The 13,089-nt window shown below is 35.7% G+C and overlaps 1 protein-coding gene across 11 annotated transcripts in view; it reads left to right on the top strand.

Annotated features, from left to right (window-relative positions):
• Positions 1–13,089, top strand: part of LOC131432356 (uncharacterized protein ZK1073.1) — a 176,498-nt gene that overhangs the window by 144,264 nt on the left and 19,145 nt on the right. For 7 of the 11 annotated variants that reach the window (XM_058598579.1, XM_058598578.1, XM_058598585.1 and 4 more), the window contains one exon: positions 12,013–12,063. In XM_058598579.1, coding sequence (XP_058454562.1) covers positions 12,013–12,063 — 51 coding nt within the window. Of the gene's footprint in view, positions 1–6,887; positions 7,395–10,933; positions 11,696–12,012; positions 12,064–13,089 lie in introns of those variants that run through there. The other 4 variants (XM_058598583.1, XM_058598584.1, XM_058598586.1 and 1 more) reach the window with 3 other exon arrangements.

The following is a 13,089-nucleotide window of genomic DNA, read 5'->3' as shown; positions in this document are numbered from 1 at the left end:
GCGGAAAAGGGTATAAATATCAATCCACCAAATTGCCCTCACCTTCGATCCATCGAACGTTACTGGGTAATCGTGACGAGGGTCTTCAAGAAGACTCGTAAGGCAGCTGGGAACATGCAGGAGTTCAAAAAAATTTGGGCTCAAGCGTCCAAACAATGCGATGCAACACTTGTCCGGAACTTGATAAAGAGCGTTCGATCAAAAGTTCGAAAATTCGTGAAGGAATAACTTAAATTTCATCTTATTATCTTTATGCTCAAGTTTTACCTCGTACAATAAAGGATAAATTTTTAGCTTGAATAAAATATCGTTTTTTATCATAATTTGAAAGAAAAATTTGTGGATAGCTTATTTTCGATACACTCCTTAATATGGACCACGTTTGATAGGTCACGTCAAAGTTGCTTCAAGATTGTAAAGCAGAATTAAACTTAAAATTAAGTTTTGGGGTAAAACGATGTTGCACGATTCATGGGATCATGGAAACTATCTGGTAATTAATTTGTGGGGTTGTTATGCGTAACATAGAACTGTCTTAATTTACCATAATTGACCCGAACACCGCTCTCCAGAATGTTTTTTTTCTGTAAATTTATGAAAGGCAAAGATTTGGGGTAAAACATAATATAGTAATAATATAGATTGACAGCAATCCATTTATAGAACTTATGAAAAATTCAGGAGCACCAGTCAGGTTTTCAAAGAAAGATAAGATAAAAGAGGAATTTGGAGTAAAATGTTAGTGAATTTTACGACTATTCTAGTTCTCGGTTGATTATTCATTAGGACATATAAGCAAGTGACAGTTTCTCTTTGTTTATTTTCTCTTCTATTAATTACCAAGCGGTTTCCACGTTTATCACTCAAACAGAATAGTGATACCAAAGAAAATATTTTTAATCACATCACAATAATCGAAAGAGAGAATGATTAAAGAGAAACTGTCATTTGCTTATACGCCCTAATGAAAAATCAACCGAGAGTTATCATCAATTGATTCTACCGTCATTTTTTTTTTAATTTTTTGTTATCAAAATGAAGTTTTAGTCATTCGGTCGAAGGAGTACTTTCCAGATGTAGATTTGTATTCGTTAAAATCATAACTTATGAATAATTTTTGAAAGTGAATTCTTACGCATATTGTCTAACACAATTCGAGTCATTTTGCCCCCATACACATGAGACGATATCTTGTTTATTTGAATTGCAAATGCAGCATCTGCATTAGAACACAAAGTTTTTGTTTATTTTTCCGAATATCATTAATCCAGAGCTATCAAAATTTTACACTCATATCTTCTTATGATGATTTAACAGCTTCAATAGAGTTGCTGCGCGAAAATTTGGTTGCTTCTGAGAAAAGTGGAATTCGATTTGCTTCGGGGGTACGTTTTACCCCATCTTCCCCTAATTGTACGCCCGTTTTACTGAATTAAAGAATTTTGTGATTACTCGGACTGCAGACCATGTAAGAAGGAAAAGGTTTCTTTATTCATTAACCCAAGTATGATCCAACATATAAAGCAAATCATTTGGCTGAAATAAGTTCTGAAATTTTCTTGTGAACACTTTGCACACTAAATTTCGATATCATATAGAAATAGTTATTCCAACAGTCAAACCACAAGCTTCAGGCGATGCTTGGTTTATTGCAGTGCAAGTGCAATCACTTTTCAATTCACTAGTTAAACAGGAAACCGGAAATGAAAGTGGTCATTTATTTGTTGCTTTTATTGATTCCAACATTGTTTGGCTTGTCTTCGGTTTCGAACAAAATAGGATGAGCTTCCAAATTATTCACCAGAATTCGAGCCACCGGGGAATGTCTTGGATGAGGGATGATTGATGTTTCCCGATCTGAAAGTGGAACACACCAGCTGCGCTTAGCCTCGTCGTTAACTATGTATGAGACGTCGGACTGTCACCGACGATTTGATTCGATCGAACGCAGACCCGGACCCAACACATGTGTATGTGCACCGCAGATGATGCGCGTAGGAAGCAGTACACTTCAATTGATTCTAATTGCTTTTTAATTAACTATCCTCTCTGGATGTCTCTTCAAGGCGCAGAGTTGGTTAATATCATCTTCCTCGCTGAGCAAACACACTCGTGGTACCAAGTTAAAGCCAATTGAACAATCTGTACTGTACCGCAAAGTGTCACTTACATTACCGTGGTGCGCACATTCTCGCAAAATACTTTAGACATGTTGGCAGTAGAGATGCCCGGTCGTGAATTTTCATTAATAAATAACTGCATTCAATGAGTTCTAGCTTTAAATAGCTTACGACCTTTCGGTAGCTGTTTTGACAATTTACTTACTTCCAACGAACGGTGGGACTGTGCGGTTTGATGTTTGAGAATATAATTTTATGATGATCTTTGAGAGAAATTTGTTGAACGACATTTACCCAACATTCATCTCCATTTGACAAAAAGAATATGGAAACGCGTGGTAGCTAACGCATTCCAAATTATTTACCGACTTGTTCTCATTTTTTTCTTTCCCAAAAAGACAAGTTTTTTCCGCAAATAGTCTCACTCAGCGAAAAAAAAACACTGAAAAAGTATTTCGTATACTGATATTAATTTGCTATAACACCTACGCATGAATCTTATTTTTATCGTCTGCTTTCTTCGACTGCCTACATACACAATGATAACAAAAAAGACATTAAATGGTGTAATCAATCATCGCTTACGTGCTCTCACCCTCATTTGTTGGTGTGTAACTATTTAGAGGGTGTCCAATGTTGAATTCGTAAACGGAAAAATCTTTTATGGAAATGAAGCCCAGTTTGTTTATTGCATTTTTCATTTTTTGACTTTCAAAAGAATTCGTCCTATATTATACCATTTCACTTACAATTTAATCGTGTCACGTTTTCCGTGTACTAGATAATGTACACGAAAACGCAAAACAATAATTCAAAGGTAAAGTGGCTCTAGGTAGTTTCCGTACGGCACGTGCAAAAAAATACTTAAAGTTGAGTTATATCTACTTAATGGTAGGTTATATTTACTCGTATTGACTCAATTTCAGGTTGATAAAGTTTAGTTAATTTTAGCTTATTGAACGAAACTCTCACTGTGTTTTTCTCAACTCATTTAATCTACTGTATTGCATTAAACAGGAGAAACTTTAATGATCATTAGTAGTCACGTACTCTATTTTCTTCCATAGAGATCATTTTAAAAAATTCCGTAATTTGTTTAATTGAAGTCAATATCAGAAAATTTGGACAATTTACTAAGGCTTCAACGCATTTACCATACACGGAAAATAAAAACTACCTATTATTTGACTTCTTTTTACTTAATTTTGTGTTCTGTTGAATCTTTTGTTTCATTCGTTTTTTCCATTGTTGTCAAAACACAAAGACCCTTATTACGGGTATGACTACACGGTGAAAACCAAGTGAAGTGATTTTTACCTTATTACCGGTCTCACTTTCACTTCACTCACATGTCACTTCACTTGATTTTACCTATTACCGGTGTCACGGTCAATGAAATAATCACTGTAGTGAAAAAAATCATTTTTTTCCAACAAAATTTTGGTGATTTGATGTTCGTGAGTAATTACTTTTTTCTCTGAAGTGACTTTCGTGATAAAAAGACCTACATTCACTTCACTTAGTTTTCACCGTGAAGTGATACCGATAATAAGGTAAAAATCACTTCACTTGGTTTTCACCGTGTAGTCATACCCGTAATAAGGGTCTTTGTGTTTTGACAACAATGGAAAAAACGAATGAAACAAAAGATTCAACAGAATACAAAATTAAGTAAAAAGGAGTCAAATAATAGGTAGTTTTTATTTTCCGTGTATGGTAAATGCGTTGAAGCCTTAGTAAATTGTTCAAATTTTCTGATATTGACTTCAATTAAACAAATTACGGAATTTTTTAAAATGATCTCTATGGAAGAAAATAGTGTACGTGACTACTAATGATCATTAAAGTTTCTCCTGTTTAATGCAATACAGTAGATTAAATAAGTTGAGAACTCAATTCTCACAGTTCATATTTTGGAATCATTTTACGCTCTCATTCCATTATATTCGAATCAAATCCATGACGAGATATTCTTAACACTGCTTAATCCATTCAATCAAGTTTCCTTTATTTTGTGAACAGAAAACATAATCCGTTTCGTTTTCGCCTGGCTCTCGTTTTTCCGTGACTGGCTCTCGTTTGATCCTTAATTAAACACCGAAATTTCCTCAATAGGTTGTTGATTGGCGAAGAGTGCACAAAAGCAGCTGTAAGTAAGGTCCTCTTGTCTACAGAGCATGTATTCTATGGTTACAACCGTCACGAGTTGAGCATTAGTATGTAATCAGTTGTCACTGTTTATACAACCATTCTTTTACACGGTGGGTCAAGTTCGAAATCATAAGGAAGTAAAAGTATTATATAAAGTAATCAACAATGAAACGACCATCCTATATCGTTTGCATAAGGACTGTTACATTTAAGACAAGACCTGACAACTGGGGGGGGGGGGGCTGCTTTTGTTCCAAAATGGACCAGTTTCTGATTTGCTGATTTTGATGTTGCTACCCGCACATTGTGAAAAGAAAAAACTTTTGCAGGGTACGCGAGCAATGTTGCCAAGTATAAAGAAAATCAGAAAACAAGTTTATTAAAATGTATAATTTTAGTCATCAATAAAAATGAACATTTTCAGAGAACGTTTCACCTTTTTCAATCTCATTTGTAATAAATGTATATAGTGACAGCACTGTGTAAGCATCAAGCCGTTTTTCTTTTTAGTGAGTTAAAATATAACCAAAAAAGATTTGTTAAATTAGTGTAAACTCGAAAGTGTGTTTAGTTTTACGAGAAGAATGAACTGTTGTGTTCCACACTGTGGTCGCACTAAGCATTTCTATCCAAACTTGAATTTTTCCGGTTACCAAAAGATCCGGTAATACGTCAACAATGGATTTGATTTTGCGTTCAACATGAGATATTTCGTGTTGTATCATAGAAGCTCAATAAATTGTTTTCAAGTGGTAAAACATAATAAAAAATGCATTCACCAAAACATTTTTCAAGTTTATTTCAAATAAAAAATCGAGTCTAAAAATATAAGTTAAATAAACAGTTTTTTCTTAGCATAAAGTTATTAAAAAATCTGTAAATATGGCTACACTGTAGCCGATACGTTGGTATTTATTCCACAGGGCGAAAATGACGAGAAGAATGATTCAGAAGGAAGAATAAGAAGCCAGTTGTCAGGTCTTGTCATAGTGTTACATTACAAAATATTTAGAGTTTTTGCTCAGTGAGCAAAAGCATTGTTTACTTTGGCAACACTGTTGAAAAATGGAATAAAAGTGAGAAATGTCAAATGATAGCTCGGATTAGTTTATGAACTCGAAGATTAATACTCCACAAATGGTTTTCCGAAAAGTTGTCGTTTCGAGGAAAAGCGTGAAGCGTACTAAATCTACGGTGTGTAAGATTGTTAAGAAGTTTGGGGAAACGTGTTCGCTCGACGATTTACCGTGAATTTAGACGTGAAAAGCAGGCATCGAATTACAAAGATGAGCTAGCAGTGGTAAACCTTTGGAATCGTATAAACCAGGGGTTCCCAAAGTGGTCGATGTAGACCCCTTGGGGTCGATGTAGACCCCTTGGGGTCGATGTTCTTTTTTGTGGGGGTCGACGTAAACGAAAACTGACTATGGTGGTCGACGAGGTCTAGAAATTTACCCCCTATAGTTTGATATAAGTTGTTATTTGAAATATTTAGTATTTTACATCAATAATATAACAGCAACAAATTTAATTTACAAAAGAATTGTGGGTCTGAGGCCTAAGTGAATTTTGGTAAAGGGGTCCATGACCCAAAATAGTTTGGGAATCCCTGATGAAATCGTCAAAAAATGAGCAGAATATCAAGCGTAACATTATCAAAACCTACAAGAAACAGAAAGTTCCAAAAAGGACGAATTCACAGGAAACTGATTTCAAAAATACGGTCACGGAGCTTGTATGACGTTCTCCTCCAAAAGCTGAACCGATGCGTTGTAATGGACGACAAAATTTTCGTCCAATTGGATACAAATACACTTCCGGGATCACAATTTTTGTACAAACAACGAGAGAGATTACAGAAAATGAATCTTCAAAAAACAGTTTCTACCTATTTACCGAAAGCAGACTAACCCTCCATTGTTTTGGCTGGATCTGGCATCTGCTCCCTACGCTTCGGTTGCGTTGGAGATGTTCTTGAGGGAAAAAGCCTGCATTCGTACTTTGTCGATTTAGTTAATAAAATATTTCACCGCAAAATCATTCCCACCGTCTTAGGTCATTTTGATTTGCGAAAAAAAAAAATCAATACACCCAGTGGTGTATTAATGTCTTTTCTCTTATCATTCAAATAGTTACATTGAAACATTTTTCTCACGGAGCGATTTTTTTACACAAATTGAAGTAGATTCCTCTGGGTTCGCGTGACCGTAAGAATCAGCAATAATACAATTGAGCAAATAGAATGAGAAAAGATAACGGTTACGTCACTTAAACCATTATATCTCTGGAACCGGAAGTGCCGGTCATTTAATATTCAACATTGAAAAATAGAGTAATAGAAGCATGCACATTAACTCACTCTTGTTGAAATCGGCTTAATCATCGGCAGTAAAATTAAACGGAGAGAAATACAGTGGGGTTTGTCGGTTACGTTATTTATACTATTAGATTTCGCACTTGGCGGGAGATAACGTTTGCATTTAAAAAAATTGACCTTTTTCGGATGGTGATAAAAAAAAGCTGTCACAGATAATTGTTTTTGATAAATTTCACATGGAAGGTAATTATTTAGGCTTACTTGTAGGCATGTTTTTGAGTTCTTTCTTCGTTTTATTTATCAATTTCTCCTTAGTTTTCGCGACATAATTGTTGGAGTAGATCTTTAGGTTGGAAATTCTCGATGGAACGCAGCTTGGGTGGGTTCGCCAACTTCGGTACCACATCGATATTCAGCTGCACCATCTCCTCCAACGATCGCTTCGAGTAGTAGGCCGACTCCAGATCTGGCCAGAAAACCGTGTCTTATGGTATTGCTTGACGAACGAAGCCACCTTCGGCAGGCATTTTTTACTATAAATATTCCCGTTTACGGTCAGTCCGGATCGAAAGAAGAGGGGCTTTGACTTTCCCTTCTCGCTGGTTGTCAGTCACAGCAGCACCTCCTTGAGGAACTTGGTGTGTGAAATGATCTTCAGCTCGGAGCTCACTTCCTTCGTGGGAGAAGTAAAATACGAAGTGCCCTGCCAGTCGTTGCCATCCAGGGTGAGATAGGTATTGTCGTCCATTACCACGTCGCGAATTGCAGCTTCGAAACCAGTGGACGCGACTTCCGCTTTCTAACAGGTATGATCATGTGCGTCAGGTACTTTTTCACTGTTTGGCCGGTTGCACCTATTTCCCAGCAATGTAGCCAATTTTCTTTCGGTCTTTCCTTTCAGCTTCCTCTGGAGCTTCTTGTTGTTCATGGTTGTCGGCCGTCCGGAACCGGGCTTTCTACCGATGCTTCGATTGTTGTCTAATAGTGCCAAAATGTTGTAGATTCCGGAACGAGCGTATCCGTCGTCCACAAAGTGCCGCACGATGTCCATATTCGATGCGGTGGGGTGCCGTTCTTTGAATGCGCACACTTCTGATTGGAGTTAGAGTTCGACTGAAAGAGCTGTTAAATTTTGTCTGCTGACTCATGGGTTACTGTGAATGATGCTGCATGGATAGTCTCGTCAGTGCGGGTGAAGGTAAACCCATGAAAAATCAATAATTTTTGCCTTTCTCATATAGAAAGGTTATGCAATCACTGTGAAAACCGACTTTTGAACCGAGGTCCGGAGGGCCGAGTGTCATATACCATTCGACTCAGTTCGTCGAGTACGCAAAATGTCTCTCTCTCTCTCTCTCTCTCTCTCTCTCTCTCTCTCTCTCTCTCTCTGTGTGTGTGTGTGTGTATGTGTATGTGTGTATGTAACGTTTTTTTGCACTAACTTTTCTCGGAGATGGTTGAACCGTTTTTCACAAACTTTGAAAGATCTTGTGGTTTCATGCAAAATTCCTGAATATTATTTGGATCCGGCTTCCGGTTCCGGAATTATGGGGTAAAATGTGCAAAAAACTGGGAAAATAAGTGCATTAACTTTTCTAAGAGATGGCTAAACCGATTTTCACAAACTTAGATTCAAATGAAAGGGCTTGTGGTCCCATTAAAAATTCGTGAATATTTTTTGGATCCAACTTTCGGTTCCGGAGTTATGGGGTAAAATGTGCAAAAAAATGAAAATATGTGTTCTAACTTTTCTCATAGATGGCGCAACCGATTTTCACAAACTTATGTTCCAATAAATAATTCTGTGGTCCTATACATAATTCCTGAATTTCATCTGGATCTGACTTCCGGATCCGGAAATAAAGGGTAAAGTGTGTTAAAAATTTTATACCATCACTGAAAAGGGCGAAAAATCGTAAAAAGTTATTTAAATCGACCTCAAATCTTCTCCAATTGATAGTTTTTGTCAGTAGACGGTCAAACAAACCGATTTCGGTTATGCTTTTAAGATTCGAAGAAATTTATTTTGAAGAATACCACAGTATTACATATGATAGTATGATTGATATGAGAAATGCATCATTACACCACTAGGTGGATTAAAACAGTTTTTTTTAAATACAAACGTTACGATCGACAGTGTTCGCAAGAAATGCTATTGCGTCAATAGTTTTCAGCACACTAACCTCGGGTTGGTCTAATTATGAAGGAGAGGCGTCTGCAGCGTACTTTAGTGCTTCAGGGGTTGATTTTGGAGCTTTTATGCCTTGAGATGAATTTTTGTTTGGAATAGTGCGCTTCTTTTAATATAATCGAGGTTACCATTGAACCACTTACAAGTCAGTTGAAAAAAATATTTTCCATACAGTACGAGATAGATAATTCAAACCATTAGAAAAGTTGTAGATTATATTTAAAAAAGAAAACATGCCGAATACATGAACACATTAAAATGCAATGGTGTCGAGATATGATGCTTTGTTTTTTGGAAACCCCCAAAATCAAGCTTTTCCATCATAACTTTTTTCAATGAATTTTTAGAATGTTCAAATGTTCTACCATTGTATTTTGAGTATCAAACTACATATTTTTGTCACAGGTTGCATAGTTTTAAGTTCACAAACTAAGAAATTTTTGAACAATTTAATTACAAAATACGATATATTCAAGTATCTAATGTGGAAATATGTGGAAGCGATTTCAACAAAGTTTGAAAGTATGATCAAAACACTAGTAAAAAAACTGGTAGTCACAACTTAAAATCGCTTCAATTCATACGAAAACACACATTTAAAAAAGCATGTCCTAACATTTCTCAATACATATGTAGCACCCTTTTCCAAACAGAAATTCTTCTCAAGGCATAAAAGCTACAAAAAACAACCCCTGAAGTACAAACACTATAACGCGTGTTTTGACACGATTGGGACTATGTCAAAACATGATGATGAATGATTTTGGGTTAACATGTTTCATGTCTCTTTATTTGAAATCGATTTCAATACGGGTTAGCGATAATTAAATGATTCGGAAACATGACATGCTACGAAATGGCATTCGGAGGAATGGGAGGAATATTCACTGAAAGCCTCTAGAATATGGGTATTTTAGAAACGGATTTGATGAGTATATGCGGGAAAACGTTGTTTGAGGTGATTTTGTAATTCAAGATGGCGACGTTCTTGAATACTTTTACATAACAGATATTTTTGGATGGCATTTGATGATTAGATGCCGGATAAGAATCTTTGAGGTCGTTCCGAATTTCACGATGGTGACTTCTAATTCATTAAAAGTTTCTGCATTACTTATGGAAGAAATATTACTAAACCGGAAGTCACCATCTTGGATTTCAGAACCACTTCAAACATTGTTTTCTGACATCTACTCATCAAATTTATTCCAGGGAAACGGGAATAGCGTGACGGGTAAGTCGATGCCTTTCACGCAGCCTGCCTGGGTTCGATTCCCAACCCCGCACATAGGATCAGAAAAACTTTTTCTGATCCGAAGAGGCGAATGACCTGAGAGAAGTTTTTCTGAACCGAAGAGGCAAATGACCTTAAGGTTAAACCTCTTTTTAGGTTACTCTTAAAATAAAAAGTTCAAAGAAATATCAATAAACGAAACCGGAAGTCGCCATCTTGAAGTTTTGAACCAATCCGAACATAATTTTACGGCATCGGTTCGTCGCATATGCTTCGAATGCACCCAGTAAGGGGTTTTGTGGAATATCAATAAACCGGAAGTCGTCATCATGGATACTGAATCGAGTTAAAACATTGTTTTCCGGCTACTATTCGTCAAATCACTTTAAAAAATACAGCATCATAATTTTGTCATAGCACATATTTTCACATTTAGCAAAAACCTGTTTTTAAAAAGTAGGTTCGTAATAAAAGTTTATGTTATTTGGAATATAAACAGATTAGGTTATTTGGGATTCAGTTCGTGTAAAGAGCTACGTTAATCGAATACTTATTAAATGAAGGTTTAGGTACAGTTGATGATAGCATAATTCCTCATCTTTTATTGCATACAGTTTCCTTACAATTTTATCCAAGAAATTCATTAGTAAAAGCACTACACTGAGTCATATAATTATCAACAATTTTAACCAGGAACATAGACTAGTCAGTAGCAGCACATGATGAGATTTACTGTGAGACTATCTTGTTGTGTGTGAATAAGCACAATAATAAAGGGTGATTTTTTTGCTGGTATGTATGTTACTGTTTTTGACAGATCACGCATGGATCGTGTCTTGTGTTATCGTCAAACTTTTTTTGCCATATAATTATAGTTAATGTTGTTAAATAAAAAAAAGTTGTCGATTGAATTTGATGGAAATTATTTTTGATAATTATGTAATAATCGATACTCTGTGCCGAATCAAATTTTTACCATCGATAAAAAGGTTAGTTAATACCTTGAAATGATTACCAACGTGTGAAGTGTATCAAATTTGCTTGATTTTTGTAACGCTGTCCCCACCTATAAAGCTTTTCGTAGCCATGTCGACCTGTTTTGACACGAATATGACTCTTTTATTCATAAAGTTCTCCCTGGAATCCACCTTAAGATGGAATAGTCTTAACGATGGAACCAACTGCCACATAGCGAATCCTGCCATAAACCAAAGCTCGCAATGTAGCGTAGCACCGCAGATCTTCAAACTAAAATGGAAAAATTGGAAATTTTTTTTGTTATCCCCGGGCAAACTGAGGATTTCATGAATTTAAAATATCCTCTATCCGGGGTGTTGATCCTATTTTTGTTCCAGTGATAGTTGGCCCTGGAGCCAATTCAAACACAATCCATCAAATCGTGAGCTGACTGATTCATAGAATGATATTTATATCATGTTTTTTTCCGGTGCACAATCGGTATGTTTCGACTAGGGCGTATACTACAAAGTTATCATTACTAATGCATGAACAGAAAATTATCACCACTCGTAACGGCTGACAATAGTTGGATGTCGAAGAAAAAAAATCATTGACATCAGATATTCTCCACAATTTCATCGAAAGGATTGAAATCGTACACCACAACGTTTCGGCTGTCAATCCGCGGCAAATGATTCTTTAGCAAAATGGGTATTCGGGTAACTTTTTAGTGGTTTTTTATAATAATTTGTTATTTATAACAATATTGTAGAAATACTAATCCAATATTGAGAAGGATTGCAATCGAACGTAAGATATTAGAAGAATTGTCTCCTGCAATTCCTTATTTGTATGGTTAAACATCTGATTGGTAAATGAACAAAACAAGCTTTACTTCCCATTGCAATTGTCTCTTACATTACTGTAGCTTTATAGCTTTTCTGCTTTAATACCTGTTTAATTAAATACTATTCAATTCATCAATAAACTTGCAATACTAAAATATGTCCTTTTGTTTTCTTCTTTCCATTTTCAGAGATATGCAGTCAACACGGAGAAAAGCGGCGAGATCATAGTCACAGTTCAGGTATGTAGTACTGTTTTAGCAGTACTTTTTTGCCTTTTTTGGTACACGCAAATTCTTAATACTTAAATTATAAACTAAATAAAACCAGAAAAAATGTTCTGTTTAGCTTTAAGGATTTTAACTTTGTCTGTCTGAAAAACTCAATCGAGAAATTGAAGGTTCCTTGTTGCAAATTTTCAAAAATTCCACTGGAATAATATCCGTAAATTTGTTGATTTCATTTTCAATTAAAATCTTTACTCAGAATTAAGATTACATCACACGCACCCCCTAAGGAAATGCTGCTATATTTTAACTAAAGTGTATAGAACGTGAAAGTTCCATGCATGACTACCTTCCGTCATTAATGATGATTACGAACAAATACTCGCTGTATGCATTGAAAAATGCATGAAATATCTCATTTGTCAAAACCCTTACATGTTGTTCAAATATATGCGGGGCAAAATGCCCTATTGGATAAAATGTATATGTGAAAATTTTGAGCGATTACATGGAAATAATGATGTCATAAAAATTTATATAGCCAAGGGTATTGTAGATCGAGTGTGACGAGGAAGTACGGAAGTACGTTACAAGCACATATACATAATAATTCAAGTACATTATAAGCACATATACATATGAAACTCGGAGATTACTAAGAAGGTATTTATAGAGAAAGAGGTGTTTTAAGTGTTTCTAACGAAAAGGTTCAAATATAAAACTGACCCAATTTGTCGAGAATACCATAAAAGTTATGATTATTGTGAGATCTGAGATGGGACACTGATCATTCGAAATCTGAACACGAACGGAGCATTGTTCAATCGGGTTGCCATCTAAGTTGTGTTTCACTGCATTCAGGGTATTTCAATGGGCTGGGTAAATTCTACAATCTTTTTCGGCCTGGCCTTCACGAAACATTTCCGAGCAACACCGGGTGAATCAGCTAGACTGCAATATTTATTGAAAACAGAAAATTATTACATTTGATGTTCAGTGTATCTAGTTTTATTCACATCGATTGATAATCACATTGAGATT

This window comes from Malaya genurostris, chromosome 2 (assembly GCF_030247185.1).
Source record: "Malaya genurostris strain Urasoe2022 chromosome 2, Malgen_1.1, whole genome shotgun sequence".
Taxonomy (NCBI): domain Eukaryota; kingdom Metazoa; phylum Arthropoda; class Insecta; order Diptera; family Culicidae; genus Malaya; species Malaya genurostris.
This window is presented reverse-complemented; position numbering and strand designations above follow the sequence as displayed.